Below are 22,975 nucleotides of genomic sequence, written 5' to 3'. Positions count from 1 at the left end.
GAGAAAACCGGGGTCAGAGTGCTCAACAGGAGTGGAGCTGGGAGCCAAATCCCCAGGCGGGTCAAGTGTGTCTAGGTCCAGGGTCTTGTCCACTGTTTCATTGCTGTTTCCTTCAGGAAGCCTTCCCACATGGCCCAGGGTGGTCCCAAGTCCCTTGGCAATGGTGACCCTGTGAGGGTCCTTTGTCCCCTGAACCAGGTACTGGGGCCCTGGAGGGGAAGGGAGCTCTGTGGGAGGAGAGGAGCCTGGCTGCACACCTGGGAGGTGAAGTCATGCTGCTGCAGCTGCCGGCCCTCCCGCAGATCCCAGGAGCGCACGGTGTTGTCCAGGCCCCCAGTCCACAGCTTGGTGCCATCGTGGGAGATGTCTATGCAGCTGGCCCCGTCTGTATGGCCCTGGAATTGCCTATGAAAGCCAAGCAGGGAGTAAGCATGAGCCCCCAGACAATCCCTGACTGGTGGCCATCCAGGGAGTCACCCAGTTCTTTCTGTGAGCCAGCAGAGGAGGAAACTGAGGCCCAAAGGGGCTGCAACACGTGGCATGATCCCTTGGTGAGCCAGAAGCCGAGCTGGCCAGGGCCCCCATCTCACTCAGAGGCCTTGCCCAGGGCCAGGTCCCCTGTAAAAGAAAGGCAGCCAAAGGGCCTGGCACAGGATCCTGAGATTGGTTCCCTCCAGGTGGGTCCTTCAGTGAGCCCACCCTACTCCGGAGGTGGTGGGACTGGTGGTCCAAAGTCCAAGAAGGCAGAAAGGCCCTGGAGAATTCTGTGAGGCGCTTCACAGAGAGAAGGCAGGCCCCCTGTCTAGGATACAGCTCCTGGGCCTGCACTCTGCATGTCTTGGGCTGTCTTGACCCATTCTCCTTGACCTTTGTGGAATACAGGCTGAGGCCACAAACGTGCCAAACAACCATGAGGAATACAGGCAGCTGGTGGGTACCGAGAACCAACTCTAGGCCAGGCACCGCTGTCTGCCATTGCACCGAAGTGCAACCTACACTGTGCCCAGTTAACACAGGGTAAGGTGACCTGCACAGGTCATCACTGCAGAGCTGAGCAGCAGTGCTTCTGAGGCCCCATGTCACACCACCAAGTGAGGCTGTTTCTCTGCTTTGACCTCTTCCATCCTCTTGGCTGTGTCCCTCCCAAGTCGGTTCCAGCTTCACCACCTCTGCATAGCCTCCTCCAATCTCCCAGGCCCAAGCAGCCCTCCCTCCCCTGTCCCTCGCAGGCCAGTCTGTCTCTCTGCCAGGGCACTCTCATCCAAACTGCCCTGGCTACCCCACTCTGCAGACAGGGCAAGGCCACAGCAGGACTCCGCACCAGGCTGGGTGGGTGTAAAACCCGCAGGACGAGGCAGATGCTCCCTCCTGTGACCTCACCTGACTAGGGTCTGGTTGTGCAGGTCCCAGACGGCAATGTTCCCATCGCTGCAGCAGGAAAAGCAGACTTTTGCATCAGGGCTAATGGCCAGGGCGTAACAGGCAGGAGCGGAGGATGTCAGCTCGGCCTTGATGCGGGGTGTGGGTGAGGCCAAATCCCAGATGGTGAGTGTGCTGGCCTCTCCACCCACGATGAGTGTGCGCCCATCAGGGAGTAGCTTGCAGGAGCGAATGTAGTTGTCCCTATTCTAGAGGGAGAAGGGGCAGGGCTAAGCATTGTCCACACTTCCTTTCCTGGGCACCTTGAAAGTCACATCTAGTGAACCCTCGCCCCCTTGCCACCTAAGCTCCCAGCGCCCCCCTAAAACATAGCAGCTACTAGGCTGCCCCTGCGTTTTCAAATTTACATTCCATTATTCTCTCCCACTCCTTCAAATACTCCATGAGGTCAGGATCATCTCTACTTGCAAATGGCAAAACGAGGGCCCAGAGCTGCTCAGCCAATCCAGGGCTAAGCCAGGCCAGGTCTGGGGCTCTCGCCTCTAGCCCAGGCTGCTCCGCTCTCCCACTCCTGCTGGAGACGTCTGCAGCCCCGGAGTGCTCACCAGGCAGTCCAGCTGGGAGATGGGGCTCTTACTGCCCGGCTGGCTGATATCCCAGATCTTCACGCAGCCCTTGCCACCCGTGTAGACGTGCCGCGTGGGGTTGCTGATGGTCACGGCACACACCACCTCCCCGTGGCTGAGTGTGTTGATCTGGCGGGCATGCCTTGGGATACCAGGGCCTGCCAGGGCATCGTGGGGGAAGGGCACGGGCTGCATCTGCCCATCAGCGCTCACATGGAAAGAGTAGGCTCTGAAAAAGCAAGAAACTTCACTCTAGCCATCCATCTCTGCCTCCCAGGTCCCATCCCAGTCAGTGTGAACCACTCCTGACTGGGTGTCCTGCCCTGAAATCTTTAAATCCAGGAACCCTATGTGACTGGAAGGTGGGTCCACCAGGATGGGTCTACTTCACCTTCCAACCTTGAACTTTATTCTCACTTATATTCTCATTCCAAATTGGATCACAAGCCCCACAGGCACCCTTTCCCAACAATTATAAAGTCCCCTGACATTCTGGTCCTAGCGGGATCCAGCTAAATGCCGCCTATTTTAGGAGTCAGTGGTGGCAGGGAGGGAAATCTGCCTGCCCCTCCAAAACCAAACTGCAGGGATTCATCAGAGCCACAAGCCACAGCTGGATGGCCTGCTGTTCCGGGATTCTGAGGGAACCTTCTCAGTGGGCTTCAAGATCCTCCTTGATGAGGTGAGCTCTGGGAACGCCTAAGGCAGCATCTCTAATGTCTACTCAGCCTTTTATTTCCCCAACAGCCCACGGAGGTGAGGGGCAAAGGGGAAGTGTGCCCTGTGGGGGGTGGAACACTGGAGACAGGGAAGGGATAAGTCTAGCAAGGCTGGTGGCCTTTCCCTTCCAGCAGGTAGATCCCAAAGGGGTCCCCAAGACCCACAGAAGCCCCATGGCTTTGGTTAGAACTGCGCCTTCCCTCCCAGAGCCAGAGACTGTACTCAGCACCTCTTGGTTTCCTGTTGGAGGAAGCCTCTGGGGCTGGTCACACTTGGTGGTTTCCCAGGGTCACGGGCCTAAATGCCTCTAGAGGGACCCAAACCTTTCCAAGGGGAGACAAAGCCCGGCAAGCTGGTGTGCTCAGGGGACGGGAGGATGGGGTGGTGTACTCTCCCCTGTCAGCCTCGTGAAGCATGCAAGAAACACAGCCATAGCTTACGGTTTCCCTCCGGGAATGGAGGCGAGGCTCGAGGGCAGGCCTGTGGCCCGCATGGGAGGGTGAGGGTCAAAACCAACCTGCAAGAAAAGGCAAGGCAGCCGTTAGTGATGCCACCATACAGCCCCTCCCTTCTGCCCCCTACCACCCACTGGGCCCTGCCCACTCAGCTCAGCCTCTTCAGGATCAGGGCATCAGCACAGCACAGCACAGGAAGCCGGCTAGAAAGGCCAAGTGCCTTGCCCAGGACAGTGCAGTCCAGACCTCTGACTCTGAACCAGTGCCACAAGGCACAGCCAGCTGACCCTGCCCCTCCTGCTGCCCCAGTGAGCCTGTTACTAGGATGGAAAGGAGACCACCCTAGGTATACGAAGTAAGGACAGAACTGTCCCGAAAAGGGGCCTTTCTCCACCAACCCAGATCCTAACTGATCCTCTATCATGACAGCTGTAACAACCAGCCCCACCTCCCAAACCTGCCAGGTGGACGTCATTTCCCACCCCGCCCTGAGCCCAGGAAGCAGCTGTCAGCCCATGTCCCAGAGTGGCCAGGAGCAATGCCTGCAGGAAGGCTGCCCTGTGGGAGGTTACACGACGGGCAACGGGGATGGAACCAAACCCACGCAACCCCACAGTGGACCCTCACAGCTCTTTCCCATAAATGTTCTCCTTAGGGCAGCTGTCTGATTTCCAGACCCCTGTTTCCCTTTAGCATGCAGGGAGCACCACTGCAACCTCCACCAGCTCTCTACTCCCTGCCCAGTCCCCCAAAAAGGAGCCAAAAGGTCTACGTACAGCTCCAAAGCTCACCATTGGCGATCGGCCATAGGCAGCAGCTGCAGCGGCGGCGGCGGCACTCATCTGGGGCGGGATGTTGTGGAGGCCAGCGTAGGCGCTCGGGCTGGTAAGGGAGCCGTTCATCTCGTGGTGGCTCATCATGGCAAAGGGTGTGGCATAGGAGCTGGTGATGGAGATGGGCGTGCGCAGGGCTGAGGCTACAAGAAGGTAGGTGTCAGTGGAGAGGTGGGCATCAAGGGGAGTGGGCCCCACCCTCTTGCCCAACCATACTGCAGCCACCTCCTTGTGCAGCAGCAATCCTTCCTGCATACTGAAGCTGCCTGCTCTTGGGAGTCCTCCAGCACTGAACCCACCCACAGGGGACCCTTGACTTCAGAGCCTGAGCAAGCTATAGCTGGGACACATCTACCTCTTTCTACACAACAGGACATGGAGGCCCAGAGAAGGCTTGTTGAGAGCCTTACAAAACTAATGGCAGGGGCAGAAACAAGTCCGGGGTGCCCTGACCTACTTGATGCTCCTTCCACACATGCAGCCTAGTAGTGGCCCAGGAATCCCTGACCTGAGTGTTGAAGGCGCACCCAAGTCCTCCTCAAACCTAACTATGAAGCCAAGGGCAGGTCCTAGGAGAACCCCAGCTTGGACACTCTTTGTGCTCTGGCCCAGCCATGCGGCTCCAACCCTGGCCCGAGGCCAACCCTCCCCCCACACCATCAGATCAACCCAGCCCCATGGTGCCTACCCATTATACCTATCGGGTCCATGCCTGGAGGTTTGCCTGGCATTGAGCGGAGCCCCGGGGTTGTGCTGGTGCCTGGGGTCGGGGCATCATTCCTTGGAGTTGGTGTGTTGGACTTGAGGCCAGGCGTTGAGGATTTGTCATTCTGGGAAGGGAAGAGGTAGAGACCAAGGGAAGTCCAGAGGACCCCTCTTCTCCTGAGAGCTAGCACAGCACTTAATACCATCCCCACAAGAAGCTCAGCCCCAACCCCAGTTCTGGGCCCTCTGCTGAACAGAAAGACATGGTTCCATTTTACAGATGCAGCAAACAAGGCTCAAAAAGGTTCCTTGACTAGTGCAGCACCAGCCAGCAGGTGGCAGGGCCAGGCGTGGACCTGAGCAAGCCCATAGCCGGGTCCTTTCCACTCTCTCCCCTCCCTCGTCAACACCACTCCAGCTGTGGCCTCTGTGCATCCTCATTCCCTACCCCTTTCTGTCCCCACCTCCTTGGAGGCACCAAGCAGACCCTACATACATGACCAAGGTCTTTGGTCTTGGAAGAAGGTGTACTGCTGGAGGAGGCCACCGAGGCGGGGCTGGTGGGGGCATCCTTTTTCAGGCCCCGGGCCTTGTCCAGTCCATTTTCAGGAGGGGAGTGTGCAGGGCTGACCCGGGGCGTTGCTGGGTCCTAAAAACACAAGTTACACAGAAATGCTCTGAAAGCCACGCCTAGGCTAGAGTCTTCCCTCCCTAAGAATGGGCTCAGAAAGGGCATGAGTGATGGGGAGAGTCTGGGGGCCCCAAGGAGGGGCGTAGCTATTAATTTAGTCTGACCCTTCTATGTCACAAGCGAGCAGACTGAGGCCTAGGATAGGGTGGGGGGAGTGAGCTGTCCACGATCAGACACAAGTTCAGGACTCAAATTGGTGAGGCTGGGCTTGGCATCGGGTAGCATCTCTACAGCAGCTGCTATTCTGCGGGGAACTCACAACTCTCCCTCAACATGAGGATGGAGCAGAGCCGACCTGAGAGACTACAAGGAACAAGGTGGTCCCTCTTTGGGCTCTTTCAGGGTCTCTCTGGAGATCCATCACAGGAAGTTCTCAGGGTCTACGAACACCCCGCCACCATGCAGGAAAGCCCTGCCCCGCTCCTCCTGACCTACCTAATATGCCAAGACTAGAGGCATCACTGTTCTGCTCAGGCAACAAAACAGATGTCAATCTAAGAAAAAAACAATCCTAAACCACCCCAAACCCTACAACAGGGGCCTACCCTTACCTCGTTAGAAACATCCACCACCAGATCATCACTCTTGTCCCCATCACTGTCCTGCAACCAAGAGAAGCCAGCAGACCAGTAAGAGACCACACCCTCCCCTCTCCAACCCAGCCTGAGCCACCCCCTGCTCTCCACCTCTGCCAAATGCCAAAGTCCTCACTGTATCTACTGTGCCCTGTGCCCGGTGCCAGCAGCATTCCAGGTCAAAGTCGGCCTTCCTCCTGGGCTCCGGGGCCTCTCTGCCACTGTGCCCACTGGGCAGACTCCTGCCCCCTGACCATACTTCTCATCCCCTCCCTACAGCCTGCCCTTTCACTCATCTCTCAGAAGCTGGAGCCTCCTTCCCAGCTGGCTTTACAGTCGCTATCACGAAGCCGTGTGTGACTCTCATCTTGGTGTCCTCACCACTCTGGGGTGGGCCACTGGCCTCATTTCACAGAAACACAGCTGAGCTCCGAGTGCACAACACTTCCAAAGCCACAGAGCAGCCAAGCACTGAGGTGGGTCTCTGCAAGTCCTCCGAGGCCCAGCACGGCACTGTCCCCATGCCCATCCCAGCCCAGTCCTGCTCAGCCTGGCAATGGAAGACACCATGGCCACATTCCCACAGGGTCTCACATTATAAAGCTACTAGAAGCCATGGCTGAGAGGCTGAATGCCTGGCATAGACTGTGAGGACTGCAGGGCCAACCTGTGGGGACCATTTCTAGCAGCAGTCTGGGATTCCATGAGTACCATCAACGGCAGCACGGGACTGCTGGCCCACTGACGGAGGAGCCCAATACCTCCCCGGACCCCAGGAAGGCCAGGACAACAGTCCTGTCCACTCCACTCAGTGACTCGCATGCTCACAGAGTGTATGACTCTCCCCCGCAGGCCTCCTGTCCCACCTGTAACTCTGACTCACTAACCGACCTCCAGAGGGCTCAGGCCACAGCTCAGTGACAGCCTGGGACCTGTCCTGCCCAACCAGTCCAGTGGTACCCGCTGCTCTCTGACGTACGTATCGGCTCAGGCTGTCCTTCTCCTCGGCCTTCCGCTTCTTGGCTTCCATGCTGTAGTCTGCAGAGCCCCGGTGCTTCTCGCTGGCCCTGAGGCTTTCTGAGGGTGACACTGAATTATTCTAGAAGCAAGAAGAGAATTCGGGGTCAAAGCCTTGTACCTGAGCCTAACCTCTCACACAACCTCCAACACAGCTAAACGCAGGCTACACAGGAGGCCCGAGGAGGGAAAAGTGCCTTTTCCACCCTATGTCTGTGTCTCTGCTCACTCGGAACCTAGACAGGGAGCTGAGCCCTTCCCTAACCCCTAGCTCGCTTCCCTGGGAGCTGCTCTGGCCCATCCTTACTTTTTTATTTTGTTTTTGGTGGTACCCAAGATGCAACCCCAGGGCCTCCTGCATGCCATGCCAGGTAAGCGCTCTAACTCTGAGCCACACCCCCAGGACATCTGGGTCAGGGTCTGACTATGTTGCCTAGGCTAGCCTCAACTTTTCTACCTCCAGAGTAGCTGGGTAACAGATGTGCACCGCCAGGCCCAGCTCCCCGTTTACTTTTGTAGCAAGACACTACTATTAAATATTTAGTCTTTCAATATTGAGTTCTTTGCATTCTAGCCTGAGAGGCCCCTCCCTATAGGGTGAGAGTCACCTGTGTGGCTCACTACCCCTCTCATGTCCTCCACATTTATTTGCCCCAAGGAAGGATGAGGGACAGCTGCCCTGAGTCTTGAAAGATGGATCTGAGGTGACAGACAGAAATGTGACAGTACTTCATCATCATCCCACAGGAATGGGGAAATGGGTAGGAAAAGAGTGTCAGCCTATCAACAGTGTTCTTAATTGTGGACAAGCAACTGGGACCATCCTACTCCTCTCCACAGCCAGGCTGCCAGCAACCTACAGAGACATCAGGGTCACAGACAAATAAAAACCCTAATGTTTCAAAGCATCTCCTTCTGCAAGGCAGGGAACACAAAGGCAGGGAGAAATGTCCCCCTCTGTCAGAAAGCAAGGGCCCTATGAAGTTGCCAGCCTGGAAATAGCTGGAGATCTCTCTCAACTACAGAAAGAGGGAGCATGGGGACCCTTGAGCATCAAAGACTTGGGAATAGGGTAGACTGGCAGGCAGGTCTGGAAATGGAGCTGTCCTGGAAGGGGACAGGAACAACTTCTGTCCATGGCTGTCAGCAGGTAGTGGGGAGCTACTGGCAAGGGTACCTGACAGCAACATTTTGAGGATCAATGCCCCTCCAGGATGCTGCTGAGGCTCACCCCTCTCCAAGAAGAGCACTATACTGTTACTCCCTTCGCCTACCCAGCCAGCATTTTCAAAGCACCTGCCGTGGGTCGGGCCTGGCACTGGGTGGCAGAATGAGCAAGACCAGTCCCTGCCCTCCACGAGTTCAAATCTAGCCAGAGGAGAGAAAAAGGCCAGCTGATCCACAGCCCGAGGCAGTGAGAAATGCGTGGTGGGGTCATGGCAGGACAGAGAGACATCTGTTCAGAAGAGAAGGGGCATCCAGGGCAAGTGGGAGAAGCCTCACTCCTCATCCCCTCATCGTCCTGGAGGCCAATGCTGGTGCAAGGGCAAAGGTTGCTGAGAGGGGATGGGCCGGTGCAGGGCGGGAGCCAGCCGCAGAACTTAATTTCCGTTCCTAAGCCGGTTTCTGGGCAGCCCTTCCCTGCCAAGTTTCTGCCTGAAGCAAATTAAAATGGCAGAGTTATCAAGCCTTGAAGAAAAAATGGAGGCTATAATGGAACTGCAGCTCAACCTTCCCACAGCCGTGCAGAGCGGCGGCGATGCGCGCACAGCCGCAATTCAATTAGCTGCTGCAAGCGCCGGCAGAAAAATCACCGTCATTTCATTTCATTTCCTCCGATGGTGGCGGCCACCCCGTGCTAAGCAGAAATGCTTCCAGCCCCTCGGGCTGGCTGCCCCTCGCAGGAGGGAGGGCGGGTGGAGAGGAGGGGGGGGCGCGCGGCTGCTCGTGTTTCTCCCTGCGACCCGGTGCGCGGCTCGGGAGAACAGCGAGCTCTTTCTTCTCATGCAGTCAGGCTGAAAACCCTCGCCGCTACCGGAGAGTCATGTCAGGCATTTAGCGGCATCGATCCAGCCCGCCTCTGGCTGGCAGGCAGCCAAAAAACTAAGTATTTTTTATTGCTTCGGCTAGGCAAGGAAATATGAATGAAGCTACCTCTAATTGGACTCCAGACTAACCCCTCTGGGACAGTTTCCAGCCCGTCCACCCGTCCCCCTCCTGCTCTGACACAGCCCTGTGTCCTTCCTGCCGTAGGCCTCATCTGTTGACAACCTGGCTTCCAAAGGCTCATTACTTCAGTCTACACCCTCCGAGACCATCGCCACATGCCCACAGCCCCAGTGCCCTGACTCTGAGCTGCCAGGCCTAGCCTTCCCTCCCACCCCAGCCAGGGGATAGCATCTGATTCACTCCCACTCCATTCTCCCGCAGCCTAGGTGTGCCCCCTCTACTCTGAGAGTCTGGCCCAAGCGGAAGTCGGCAAATGCTGTGGAGTGAAGAGCTCAGGCTCCTGAGAGGTGCCTGTGGGCTTCTTCTAGCAGAAACTTTTATCAACAGGGGCACAAAGCCAAAAGCAAATAGGAATGAGGGTGAGGAGGCAGATGAGGTGAGGACTCAAGGGTGCTGGGCTCAAACACTGTTTCCCTGCAAGAGGTTACTGTTCCCCGGGAAATCTGGACTTGTTATAAGCAGTCCTTCGGATGGCACTGAGGAGCTGGCTAGAAGGCTGCCTTATTATTCCTGTGTTATGCAAAAGGAAACTGAGGCTCCGAGAGGCCATGAGTGCTACCCTATGTCTCATAAAGCTGGGACCAGAGCCAAGCCTGAATGTGTCCACTGCAGCCTTCCTTCTATCTAGGCAAACAGCTTCTTCAAAAATGGCACTGTTCGAGGATCAACAGTGAAGCAATCAAAATGGATTTTCAGCTTCAATTATTCCTTTCTTCTGTACCTAGCCATTCCCTGGCCCAAAACGGGACCTGGATTTCTGAGCACGTGAGCATGGGGAGAGAAGACAGCAGCACCCTATCTGGGTAAAGGGAGGGCAGGGGAGGGAAGATGGGTCTGGACAGAGGGAGGTGCCCGCTGAGGCTGCTGTCTAGATGGTTAGTTAACTGCCTGACCTTCCAAGTCCTACTTAACACGAGGTAATAACCAAAGCCATCCTAACAGATTAGATGGCCCCAGATACAAGGATGGCGATGAGGAATAAAATAGCTCCACTAATCGCTGGAGGATTTTTTTAATCCAGACTCCACTGTGCTTATTCAGAAGGCTTATTCACTTGAAACAGAACCTCGGAGCCTCAGTGTGATCAGAAAGATTTACAACAAATCTCAGAGCTGGCAGACACGCAGGCGGCCTGGCCTTAATGCTTGCTTGCTAGCACTTTCTTAAACCAAGTGAAAGAAAGCTCAGAACAGGGAGAAGCCTCAGACATTTGAAGCCGTGGAGGATTCAGGATCGTGCAGGAGGCATCCAGCCTGCAGGGTGGGTAAGAACCTTGGCCAGCAAAGGGGACAACTAGGTCCTTAGCCCTGGGCTGAGCTCCAGTGGCTCCACAAAGCCCCTTGGAAGACCCAGGTTGTCAGCTGACCTGGTTTCACATGAGAGACAGAGCTGATTTAGCCAAAGCTCTTCATTTGATAAATGATGTACCAAAAGCCTGGAGAGATAAAGGACTTCCGTAACTGAATGCCACTCAACAGGTGACAGCAACTCCTACTTTAGGACAGTAACCATGCCCCCTCCACCAGGGGATGAAGGCACTGTCACCAGAACATCAGCTGAAGCCAGTTCTCCCAGTCCTGGGCACGCATAAATCATAAACCCTCAGCTTCAACCCACAGAGCAACAGAGAATCCTGAGCCCAGGGTGGGCAACAGGCGGGTCTCGGGTGCACAGTTCTAGGACAAACCCCCAGGCCAGGAGCCCAGCAATCCCTCCTCCTCCCAGCACCCAAACACAACCTTGCAGGGTATAGAGCACTGACACTTACCGCACTGGATTCTCTCTCTTTGGGGAAGGAAGGCCAGGGCAGAAGAGTCAGGACCCCCAAGAAAAAGAACAAAAAAGAAAGTAAAAAGGTCAGTTTCCTCAGTCCTGCTGGCTGATATAAGCCCATTTCACTGGTCTTCCAAAGGGAAAAGGACCTGGCACTCTCTAAGGGTCAGCCAAAGAAGGGTCAGTGGGCAATGTATCTCAGTTTGGAAATTATCCAACCCAATTCCAGTGCCCCTCCTTAGTTCCCAGGGTGGGCCAGGGGAGGCTTTTGGCCCAGCTCTTCCTAGCATGCCACAAGGACATCAGTTTACTCTTCAACAGACAAGGGTTCTTAAAGTCACAAGCCTGGGAAGGATCACGCTATGCAAAATACCCATGAGATCTGGGAATTGAGAACATTATGGAAAAAAGAAAAGAAAGGAATACAGGAGTGGCTTTTGTCTTGTTTTTTTAATTAACACTGTCCTCTGTTTCTTTGCCAAGACGACCCTGGAAGCTGAAGCCTGATTATTTGCCTAGCTAAGCAGTAGCTCCCATTCTCCTGCCTGCTGTGGAGGCCCCTTTCCCTGGGCCAAAAGGACCATTTTACTATAGGGGACAAAAAACTTGGCCTCTAGTTCCCAGGACATGGCCCAGGCCATGGCAAGATGGTGACACTGCAATTCCCCGGGCCCAGGAGACTCAGAAGGCATTGGCTACGTGGCTCTGTAAATATCCAAGGGCAAAGCACACAAGCTGGCAAGTTTTGTGAAGGGTCTGCCTCGGAGCCAGGCCCTTGCCTTCCCTGATCCAAGAAATCCCTTCAAGCCCCAACTCAGTGTAGGTTCCTGAGTCTTCATGGTCAGGGCCTAGATGCAGGTTAGGAGAATAAGTTCTGATTCCAGTTTCCCAATCACCTCCCTGCTGGAATGTGCTTGCTTCCTCTACTTGAGCACTGACTCTGTACCTTTCCTGAGGCTTCTGTACTGGTGAGAATATGCTCAGAAAAATATCTAGAAAGTTGGTCCCTGTTGTCAAGAAACTGGATGGTCTTGGTAAGGACAAAATATTTTCCAGGGATAGAACAAAAGGGTCAGCAACAAATGACGGTATTGGGGCCACAATTCTTAAACTTTTATGGGAATTTGAAAAAAAGGTCCCCAATCTGACCAGGAAGACATCATAAGGGAACAGGGGCTGGACGAGCTCTCGAAGGACAGGGCATAGCTGCAAGCTGAACGATGAAGGGTGGGCTGCTCCAGAGGAATGGACAGACGCCTGCCGGGGCACAACACCAGGAACAAGCTAGACTGGGGCATGGTGCGTAGGAATGGGGTGCTGGTTTCCTCACACCAGGGAGTCAACGGATGACTCCGAATCTTTGTCTGACTCCTAGTCCTAGGGTGACAGCACCTGCCATGTCCACACACCATGGGGTTTGCAGGCATAGGAACCCAGCCCAGCCCCACCCAGTTCCCAGCCCCAGCTCAAGCCGCACCTCGATGATCAAGTTCATGGTGGTTCTTCTCATCCTTCACCGACAGGTGGGCCTGGCTGCCCAGGGCGCCAAGTGCCAGCAGTCCAGAGCTGCTTCCCGTCACTGGGGGGATCCCAGGAGGCTGGAGGCCTGATGGGTGGGGCGGCAGTTGTACAGGGGGGCCATGCGTGGCATGGGAGAGGTGCTGCGCCTGGAGCTGCTGCTGCTGCAATGAAGTCAGTGGTGAGCACAGCTGAGCGGACGGGCAGGGGAGCTCGGACTACCTCTTCCCATCTCCCTCGCTCCGCCATCAGGAGGTAGCAGAGGGAAAACCACCCCCAAACCTTTGCCCCCCCAGTTCAGTCCACATGCTCAGGAAGTCTGTTAATGGACGGCAATTTAGATAAAAGATTTTATGTCTTCAGGCACCCCACCCAGCCCCACACTGCAGTTGCAGGACAGAATTTCGCAGTCTTTGTTTCCAAGCCAGAGATAAGTAATACATGCATTTACAAACCACACAGCCACCAGGGCTCCCTCTCAGTGGAGGGGAATCTGCTTTTAAGCTCACAATTCATGCGTACATGCCTTCAACATCAGCAGCCAGAGCCTCCCACCCTGCAGCTGTATCCTAGGGGAGATTCCCTAATTCTGAAGCACTCCAAGCCTGGTTTGGAGCCAAGAGAGGGAAGGTCATAGCAGACAGCACCATGAGTAAGATGAACTTGGAGCCAGTGGAATGAGAGCTGATGTCCGGGGACACTGGCAACTAACTGTGTGGCCTTGGGCAGGTGACTTCAACTCCCTGAACCTCAAAGTTCCTCATCTGTTATATGGGGAAAGAACCACACCTACTACAGCAGAGGATCACTGTAAGACAATGTGTACAGGGCTTGGGCCACAGCCCCCGACTTGACTCACAAGGCACTGGGACAGCCCCTAGCAATGGCAGAGCTCTGAATGGGCCCCCCATGGCTCCAATTTAGTAATCCCGTCAACAGCAGCAATTCTCCCCACTCCCAACCCAGGACTCTGCTCCCCAGGGCACTCAGGGCTCCCTGTTCCCTTCCTCCCCCACAGCCAAGTAGACAGACAGATATGCCACATATCATTCCTAAACTGTGCCAGGAACCAAGCTAGACCAGGCCAATATTTCTTAGGAATGGGTGCGGCAGGGGCAGGGCCAAGGCATGCTGGTCTCCAGCAATGCACACACCTTTCTCCTCCATTAGCACAAGAAAAGGAACCCAACACTTACTGAATGCCCAGGCACTTTCCAGACCCTACCCACAATCATTCCAACTACCAGGCAAGGGAGGGGCTGTGCCTATTTTACAGATGACAGATGGATGCTTAGGGGGATAGAGTGGGCAGTCAGTAACTGACACAAGTCCTGCCACTGCTAAGTGGGATTTGGACTCAAATCAACCTCATCCTAAGAGTGTTGTAAGAAGGTCCTTCAAATAAGAGGAGGTGGGGAGGGGGGTCGGGGAGTGACAGAGAGCAAAGATCTCACATCAAGACTTCACTCCAGACAGGGAGCTTACCTGTCAACATGAAATGGCTTTCTGGAAATGGCTCACACACAACAAGACATGAAGAAGGCCTACATGTGTTTGGTAGAAAGTTAACGGCCCTTGTTCTCCCTCAACTAAGCTGCAAATTGTCAGCCTGGGCTCCACCCCAAAGTTAAGGCAGCCGTGGAGGTCACCATGCTCCTGGCCCCAGAGGCCACTGGTCCTAAAATGGTCTGACCCCAGATCTACCTGAGATTTACTACAACAGATACAGGGTTAAGGTGGCCCTTGCAGCCAGACTCACAGGGCCCATGCAGACATCAACCCTCCCAGCTAAAGAGCTCAGACTGCTCTCAAATGGGAGCCATGCCATCTTTCAGAGAAAATATAATTTTTGCATCATATTCTAAAAATTATACATGCTCATGGAAGAAAAAAACTGAGTATAAACTTGGAAGTTCTTTTTTTTTATCTTTCAATCACACCCCTAGAAGATTCTGTTACTTGTCTAGATTTTCCTTTATGATAATCTACAAATTTTAAATGTATTTCTACACAAAAATGGGCTCGTCAACCAGACTACTAGATAATCTGATTTTAATTTAAGTGTTCCAAAGAAATCAACTTGTCCTTTTGCATGACTACTTAGTATTCCCTGGTGTGGCAGGACCATACAATCTCATCTAGATATCAAGTTACAATGAGCCCTCAGCGGGGACCCTATGGTTTTAAACTTGCTGCTGTGAGGCCCTTTAACCTGCTGGCAATGACTATTTAGTAAAATACCAGGAAGCAAGGGTGAAGGCATTTCATCCACTTTTCACAGTGCAGAGCCAGTAAGACCCTTTAAGTAAGAAACAAGAAAGAGGAGGGGGAAGTTGGCTTCAAAGTGTCTTTGCTCCCTACAGCCACTGCCAACTCCTTCCACACACTGAGTTAGTGAACACAGCCAAACTTACTGAAGGTGGGTATCCAGGGAAAGTCGTAGATGAATAGTTCCAAACCCTCTCACCTGACCAGGTTAAGGCCTCCTCTCCTACCCAAACATCCAGGCTCCACTGTGTCCAGTTAAATGTCACCTCCTCTGGATGCCCTTTCTACCCTCCCAGTGGGAACAGATCTCTCCCTTCTGAGGGTTCTCAGAGCCCAGACTTGGGAGCCAGACACCCGAGGGTGGACTTGCATCTCTATATCAGCGATGAGTTTTAGGACAAATCAGTGGACCTTTCTGGGCCTCAGCTTCCTCATCTGCCAAAGGGACCTCAAAGTGGAGCTCCCCTCTTCAGGCTGGACGAGAATCACACACATTGCTACGTAGAAACGAAGGACGTGTTCAACCAACCGTTAGCAAACTTGATGAAAGGATCAGACACCACCACTTTCTGTCATCTTTACATGTGCTTAGTACCTTTTGAGCTCCAGGACAACAGGCCCTTGTCTCATCTATCTCAGAAGCTCCAACAGTGCAGGGCACATTTTCTGAGTGAATAAGTGAAATATTGGATACGATATAAAAGAAGAGACTGAGAAGTCAGTCAGCTCTGTCCAAAGGGGACCAACTGCCTCCCAGATCCGTTTTCTCTGTGGTCCAGTGCGAGGCAGCTAGAACAGTTAGTTGGCACAGAGAGCATCAGCAGGGTGTTGGGCATCCTGCTTCCTCAAACATGACCCAGTGAACCATCACCAGAAACCTGGGACAAACGCCGCTGGGCTTCCAAGATGGAGATAATGCCACTCTATTTTTGCATCTCAGAAAGGAGCATTCTCTTTGCGGTGGAGGAAAGGAATCTTCTGTACAAAACTCAAAAGTTTCTTATCTTTAAAGACAAGAAAAACCTGCTCTGCAGAGCCAGAAACCACCCTGTAGTCTCCTGGGGGTGGTCTGAAGGCATGGTCAGGACTGGCCCGGCAGATTCTGGGATGCAGGGACAGAAGAGCCACACCACAAGGATTCTTGCTTAGGGAGAGAGCAGTTGCCATGGCTTGTCAGGCAGAGGGTCTGCCAACAATAATAATCTTGGTTGCAATACAGAATAAAATAGAGTTTTCTCCCTGATGGGGTAGGCAGTGTCCAGCTGGCAGTGACCCGCCTGACTCAACATCTCTGTTACAGCCTTAGTCCTGCAGCAGGCAGCCACCCTCAGGCTGTAGTTCTGTCCCCTACAACACATCCTCCAGCTTCAGAGCACAACATGCTCAAACACGGTGATGTCTGAGTGAGAGGGTGACACTGTTTTTCAACTAGAAGCCTGCCCCATGGTAGAGAAATGGCAGCAACTCCACAGTCTGAGCCCACCTTACCATTACTTCAATTCTAGCACTTCTCCATCCATAACACGAAGAACGTCAAGGACTCCTCTTTCCACCCCCAGCCCCAAAAGAGGGGTCAGGAGCCTGGAACCAAGCCGGCTCCTAGTGCTTCTGTCTCCCTCCTCAAATATTGCATGTCAGAACACAAACATGTCCAAATCCACATCTCTTGGGGTGTACATGGGTCCTCCGTCCTCTGCATCTGCGCCAGGCACTGTGGCCTGGGCTCAGAAGGTGTGGCACCCACAGGAGAGACGACAGGAAGACCTTGCTGCCGAGTGTGCGAGTGTGCGTAGCTGGGCAAATGCTGCTCCTGCCGTGCACCTTTGCTAGCTGGTGCATTGCTTCGCTTCTGAGGTTCCCCATGTCAGTGAAACTTGGCGACGTTGTCTAACCACTTCATTTCCAGAGCCAAACTGGGCAAAGGCTCCCGCCAGAGGAAGCAAAGACAGGGTCCTAATGCAAAAAATGAACACCCCTGATCCCCAGGGGCGGGAGAACATCCTCAGGCCTCTGATTGTTCTTTCACAAAGCTCGGCAGGCACACAGCACAGTTCCACACGGAATCCCACTTTCCAGTTTGGGAACAGCTTTACGAGCTCGCGACAATCCTTGTTATCCCCACTTCAGAAACGGGCAACGATGGCTCCTGGGGCTGAGCAAGTCCAGAAAGCCAGCAGCGCCCAGAGCCAGGACACAGACCAGCAGGACCTCCCCTAGCACAGCTGCCTGGCTGAACAAAACCCACGGCTGAGGGCACAGACGCTGCCGTGCCATTCCACTGTGCAGGATCTCACCAACCGAATTCAGCTCATCAGCATCCTTGCCACAGAGGCCAGAACCTCAGGTGGGGCTTCACAGTCCTTGTGTGGTTTGTGACAAGCTACCTCCTCCCTTCCCCTCCTCCCCCCCCCCATTAAAATGAAACAAAAATAAACAAAAAAACAAGTCAACACTTTACAGGTATCTCTTCCTCCTGATAACTCCCCAGGGGAATGCAGGTCAATCCACGCGCGGGCAACCGGGCAAAAGCCCCTCCCAGTGCAAAGGCCTTGGCCCATCACAGAACACTAAAAAGTGGGTTCTGGAAATGGTTGATAAATCAGCCCATGGGGTCTTGGATCACAGCCCCCCCACAAGCTGCTGACCAAGTATCACACTTCCCACCTCATGTTGAGGAATCTTATCCTTCTACGGATCCCCCAGTAATGTGGATCCAGGAGTAGAGCATACAGGTCTTGTCAACCCCAAATGGAAGAGAGACAGCCTTTGGGCCTGCCTTCCCAGGGGGACATGAGCTCCCTGTGGTCCAGCAGGGCAGTGGGTGAGTTTGGCCAGCAAGCCTGGCTCCCTCCATCCGTCCTCCCTTCTCCTCTCCACACACACCACCCTGACCTTGACTCCAGCTTTTCTCAATCGGAAAGAAGATCCCAGAAAGACTCTAATCCTCCTGGTAGACATGCCACTGGCTGCAGCCATGCCCACGCTAGCCGTATTTAACTGATTTCTCTTTGAGTTGAACTGACTCACAACCTCAGATTCCTTGGACTCCCTGCCCAAGAGGGCCTTGGACAACTGAAGCAGATGTGCCACGTGACACCTGCCAATCCTCCTCCGCCTCACGTGGGGAAACTGAGGCCTGGAGGAACAACATGGCTAACTCCCAGACCAGGCTGCTGGCCAGAGGCTGCTTTTCCTTCCAGACTGACAAACCCCGCAGCGCCTGCCCTTCTGGCAGTCCTTGGCCCTACACCCCCGGCATGTCATGCGTCTCCTCCTCACTTTCTAGGGGCAGCTCAGCTGCAGGCTTGCTCTCCTCGATCCTCCAGGAGGAGATAAAAGACTCCCCGACTAGATTAGCCACCTCCTTGGCTGGAGCGCAGCGAAGCGCAGCTCCCGCGCGGGCATGCCTCAGCTGTCCGTAATTCCTGCCTGGTGAGGCTCTGTCAGGCACGGCGATTAGACGGCTGCCTGCTTAATGACAGGGCGACGGCTGCATTCACTCAGAGCCTGAGAAGCAATTACCTTGAAAATGGGGGTCACAGGCCCCACTCGTCCGCTTTAATTGAATTCCAATATCTGCCTCGAGCTGCCTTGACCTAACTTGTAGCTTCCTAAATACTACTTAAAGGAAGTGGAGCTAATCCAAGCAGTGCTTCCTCCCCAATTTTATTCCTTTCTTCAAATGTAAATATATATACATATATATGTAATTTTTTTTAACAAGAGGCTTTTAATTCCCAAAAGAGAGGCAGGGAGGAGTGGGAACCCCACTGTAACCATTATAGGGGGTGAAGGCACTCAGCCTGGAAACCTAAGACGATGCCTGGGGTGGGGGAGATTTGAGCAGGGAACTCAAAGTGCATGCCCCACCCTTGCACCACCACCACCACTGCAGAGCCACTGAGACAGTCCCTGGCCAGTGAGGAGGACACCATGCTAGAGCTGCACCTGGCAAGTGGGAGAGCCCTGGATCTTGGGCCTGTCTTGGCTGCTAAAGATTTCTTAAAACAATGGCATTGGGCTAAGTCAGTGATCCTCAATCACTTTTGTCCACAGACATTAGCAAGGTCCAGGGACATTTTTGGATGTCACAGATGCATGTGGGGGGCTACTGAATCTAACACGTGCAGGTCCAGGATGCTGCTGAGCATCCTACAATGCCCAGGACCACAAAAAAAATTACCTGCTCCTGAATTTCAATAGTGTTGAAGTAGAACAATCCTGTGCTAGATGATCACTGAAGATGCTGCTGCAAAACTTTTAAAATATCCTGCTTTCTCCTCAGGGGGTGCTGCCCAACCCTTTGCTCACCTTCGTATTTCCTCCCACAGAGTCTCCCCCCAGCACTGCAGGGGTCAAAGCAGCCTAATACTTCCCTCCCCCTCCAGCAGCAGCAGCAGCTTGAATAGGTGCTAACACCAGGAGGAAAGGCCCACCAGGGTGCCTCCGCCAACCATTTCAGATGGGTCGCAATGGCAGGATGGAAGAAGGGTCAGTGTCCACCACCATCACTCTGCCAAGCTGACTCTGATCTCCCAGAAGTCCTGTAGGAGCCAGGAAAACCCAGAGAGATGACATGTCCACCCCTTTCTTTTATAGATGCAGAACTGAAGCCCAAGAAGAGAAGAGCCTGCCCAAGGTCATGCAGGGAAACACCATGAGTAAAACACAGGCCTCCAGTTTTCTGCCCCAGACTGAAAAGCCAAGAAGTGCCATTTATCCCACCATGCAGAAGAAAATACCAGGGCCTCAATTCTACCTTGAAATAATAACCTCACGTAAGAACAAAAAGAGAAATAACGAAGACCAATCACTAACTCAGAAAATGCTAGGGCTAAAGGGACCTCAGCTAACCAGTCCACTGCTTCCCAAATCTGACTATGTGCCCACAAAATGGCAGGAGCACAGATTCCCAGCCCCACCCACAAATCTGTGGGACAAGTTACCCGGAATCTGTGTTTCCTATAAGATCCTTGGGAAACACCAACTGAGTGGTTTGTGGGTGGGAAAGCAGTGACCCCACTACTCCCTTCATTTTAGGGACAAGTGGTTGGACAGGGACACCTCAAAGTCACTGAAAAAAACTTCTCAGGTGCTTATTTTAAATATCCTTAGCCTCACACCAAAGAAATAAGTAGAAGGCGGCTCCTATCTGAATCCAAGAAATGCACAAAAAAATGGGAGCCAAGTACGGTTACTGAAGAGGAGCACCTGGCTTCCCCTTTCCATGGAGTGGTCAGACTAGCAGGGGCCTCACGGGGCACTTTTTTGTTCCATTTGTTTTCCCCATGTCTGGGTGAATGGAACTTGAGGTCAGGAAGACCTGTCTAGGTGCCCCTGATGGAATGGGGCACATGATACTCAGCCATGCAGCTCAGCACATGGGACAGCAAGACCCAAACCAGGTTCCATAGCATAATGCACATCAATAGTACAGCAGAGACAGTTCTGACCCCAGGCGGCCAAAGAAGGGCAGACCTCTTCAGGAGGAGGCAGAAGGCCCCGGGAGAGGCATGAGGCAATGGCCAGGTACTGGTCAGTCAACTTAGCCTCAGAGATGATCCCAGGCCACTGCCCTCCTCAATGACAGGGATACCGAAGTCAAGGGACAAGGAGGCTGGTGAGTTCAGAAGTGGACTTGAGGCATGCCTGGCATTCCTTTAGTTTGGGGCCTGGAGGGAATTGAGAGTCACAAGCAAGAGAGTCCCAAATGGATCCCACTGGGATGCTTGGGGAAGCCGGAGCCCTGGGGCCGCCATTCTTTGAGGCCAGCTAAGGTCAGGGTCCATCTCTGGTTATGGTAAATGAGAGGAATAAAAGGGCTATACACACGGTGAGAGGCAGATTGGGGAGTCCACGTACCCCGATGATGGCGTTCAGCTCTGTCATGGTGACCTGCTTGGCACGCTCCACTGCCTGAGCCACCTGCTGCTGGTGCTGGAGGGAACATAGGTGGTTAGACATGGCTGTCCTGACCAGCAAGGAGGAGGCTGGTGGGCGGAAGAGCACCAGAGGAGCCTCCTGGGACACAGCCCTACCCTGAGACAACAGGAGACCCACTAACCAGGCCCAGGACACAGGGAAAGGGGGTGATGGGTGATTTTACTTTCTTCTTTAAAACCTTTCAAATGAGCATGTATTAACTTCTGAGCATGTGTTAACTTCCTTTTAATGGCTTTCCATCTTAAAATAGAGATAAGTGCCAAAAATAACTCGGTAAGCCATGTCCCTCCACCACATACATGAAAAATTAATAAATAAAAACAAAACAAAAGCCTTTGTTTAATGCAATGTGAATATAAATTGGATATTATACAATACTACAGAATGATTATAAATTTTCTAACTATAGTGTCTACAGGAGGAGGTCCCCATTTTTAGCACAGCTACAGTAGTTAGTGGAGAAATGTGGGAATATCTACGATTTACATTCGAGGATTCAGCAGGAAAGTTTATGTATGTTTACATAAGAGAGAAAACAAAGTATGCCCAGCTAGAGAGAGAAAGTCATGAAATGAACCCTAATGAACACCATGGACTTTTCTGAGTGGTGGTGATGTGTTGGTACAGATTCATGAATTCTAATAAATAAACCACTCTGTTATTGGAGACGCTATGGGAAATCTCTACTTTCCACTCAACTAAAACTGCTTTTAAAAAATAAAGTCTATTATTAAAAACAACAACAACAAAAAAATGTTTCTTTCATTGCCTTTGGCCTTAAGGTAGTACAGCCGTCTGCAAGTTCCCAGGACACTGTCATGTCTGATTCCAATCATTTCTTGTTCACCACTTTGCCTCAGAAACCCATGTGTCCAAGAGGGAGCTGACGTGGACACGGCCACTGAGGGGGTTGGAGGATAGGGCCTACCCTTGCTGGACAGAAAGGGGCCCACCAAGTCAGCCCATTTATCTGCCTGGCACACCAAAGCGGTTCCTTGAAGATGTTCCCCTCGAGTAAGCCCTGTAGCCTGGCTGCTGCCTCCAGGGGAGTCCCTTGGAAGGTGTGCTTATAAGGTGATGTGACTACTGGTCATGCCTCTGGTGAGGGCACTCTGTACCTAGGGGCTGAAGTCCCCTTTGAGTGCTGGTTCCCCACACAGAGTCTGCCCTTGGCACTGACTGGCCTCTCTCACTTGCTCCTAGATGTGAGGATGGAGCACAAGAAAGCAGAGGGTGAGGATGATCTCCGAATGGGACAGAGGACCTGCTGTCCATCACAGCTGCAGCTGCAGGTCAGGACCCACCTCCCTGGCTTCAGGCAATAACAGAAGGAGCAAAGAGTCCCTCGATGTGGCCCCCACCCCTGGATCAGCTGAAGAAGGCTCCATAAATCCCCTGGGTGTCAGCAGGGTCCACAGGACTGAACAGGTGCAAGTCTGGACTACAACGAGACCAGAGGGCCACTGAGCTGACTCAAGAGAACAAGAGGAAACAATAAAAGAAGGTCTCACCTCTTGTGACAGGAAGGGCATGATCTGGGCTAAAATTGTGTTCAGTCTCTTCGCAATCTCTGTCTGCAAAGGAAAAGAGACCACGTGAAGCCTCAGCAAACAAATCACATCAGCAAAATATCAGAGACAAGTGGAACTGAAAACCCCCAAACTGCGGACGGACCCTCTCCACAGGTTCCATCCTTTCCACCCTCCACCTCCACGGCAGGGAGCCGTCTCTCCCAACTCTCCAGCAGCCAGGCTGCCTACATCTTGGGGAGCTCCCATTTCCTGTCAGAGGTGGTCTACACAGCTGGTACCCTCTGGGTGGAATCCCTAATTAAACCAAAGCCGAGCAGCACCCTGCCCCCAGGAAAGCCCAGCTGGATGAGGAAGGAAGTGCTCTGTCCAGTGTGCCTATGAACTGTGATGGGGTTATGGGCCAGGCACATGGAAGCCCCTGGTAAGCATGGAGCAAAGGGCTCCCTGGGGCCAGTATCACAGGCCATGGTATAGGGCATTCTGGGGCTCCCCTTGCTCTCCACTGGTCACTGCTGCCTCTCCCTCCCATAAATGTGCAACTCAGCCTGGAACCCCAACATTAGTTTCCATAGGGCATATCTAAGAAGCTGATTTAATTAGGGATTTCACCCAGAGGGTACCAGCTGTGCTCTGCATCAAACATGTAGACCACCTCATCTAAGAAGCTGCTCAGAGAGGTGACCCTCTCATTCCAGCCCCTCACACAGGCT

The 22,975-nt window shown here is 53.4% G+C and overlaps 1 protein-coding gene across 14 annotated transcripts in view; it reads right to left on the bottom strand.

Moving 5' to 3' along the window:
* The window catches only part of Tle3 (TLE family member 3, transcriptional corepressor), a 48,226-nt gene that overhangs the window by 4,322 nt on the left and 20,929 nt on the right, over window positions 1-22,975 (bottom strand). Inside the window, exons 5-17 of one of the 14 annotated variants that reach the window (XM_046426547.2) lie at window positions 22,245-22,307; window positions 20,623-20,727; window positions 12,482-12,686; window positions 11,000-11,016; window positions 6,965-7,084; window positions 5,962-6,012; window positions 5,216-5,368; window positions 4,703-4,844; window positions 3,958-4,157; window positions 3,167-3,243; window positions 1,986-2,235; window positions 1,381-1,628; window positions 258-405 (exon numbers count right to left, since the gene is read on the bottom strand). In XM_046426547.2, coding sequence (XP_046282503.1) covers window positions 258-405; window positions 1,381-1,628; window positions 1,986-2,235; window positions 3,167-3,243; window positions 3,958-4,157; window positions 4,703-4,844; window positions 5,216-5,368; window positions 5,962-6,012; window positions 6,965-7,084; window positions 11,000-11,016; window positions 12,482-12,686; window positions 20,623-20,727; window positions 22,245-22,307 — 1,779 coding nt within the window. The remainder of the gene's footprint in view (window positions 1-257; window positions 406-1,380; window positions 1,629-1,985; window positions 2,236-3,166; window positions 3,244-3,957; window positions 4,158-4,702; window positions 4,845-5,215; window positions 5,369-5,961; window positions 6,013-6,964; window positions 7,085-10,999; window positions 11,017-12,481; window positions 12,687-20,622; window positions 20,728-22,244; window positions 22,308-22,975) is intronic. The other 13 variants (XM_046426550.2, XM_046426549.2, XM_046426551.2 and 10 more) reach the window with 13 other exon arrangements.

This window comes from Marmota monax, unplaced genomic scaffold (assembly GCF_021218885.2).
Source record: "Marmota monax isolate L192 unplaced genomic scaffold, Marmota_monax_Labrador192_F-V1.1 WCK01_AAM20220418_F8-fsc00078, whole genome shotgun sequence".
NCBI lineage: Eukaryota > Metazoa > Chordata > Mammalia > Rodentia > Sciuridae > Marmota > Marmota monax.
This window is presented reverse-complemented; position numbering and strand designations above follow the sequence as displayed.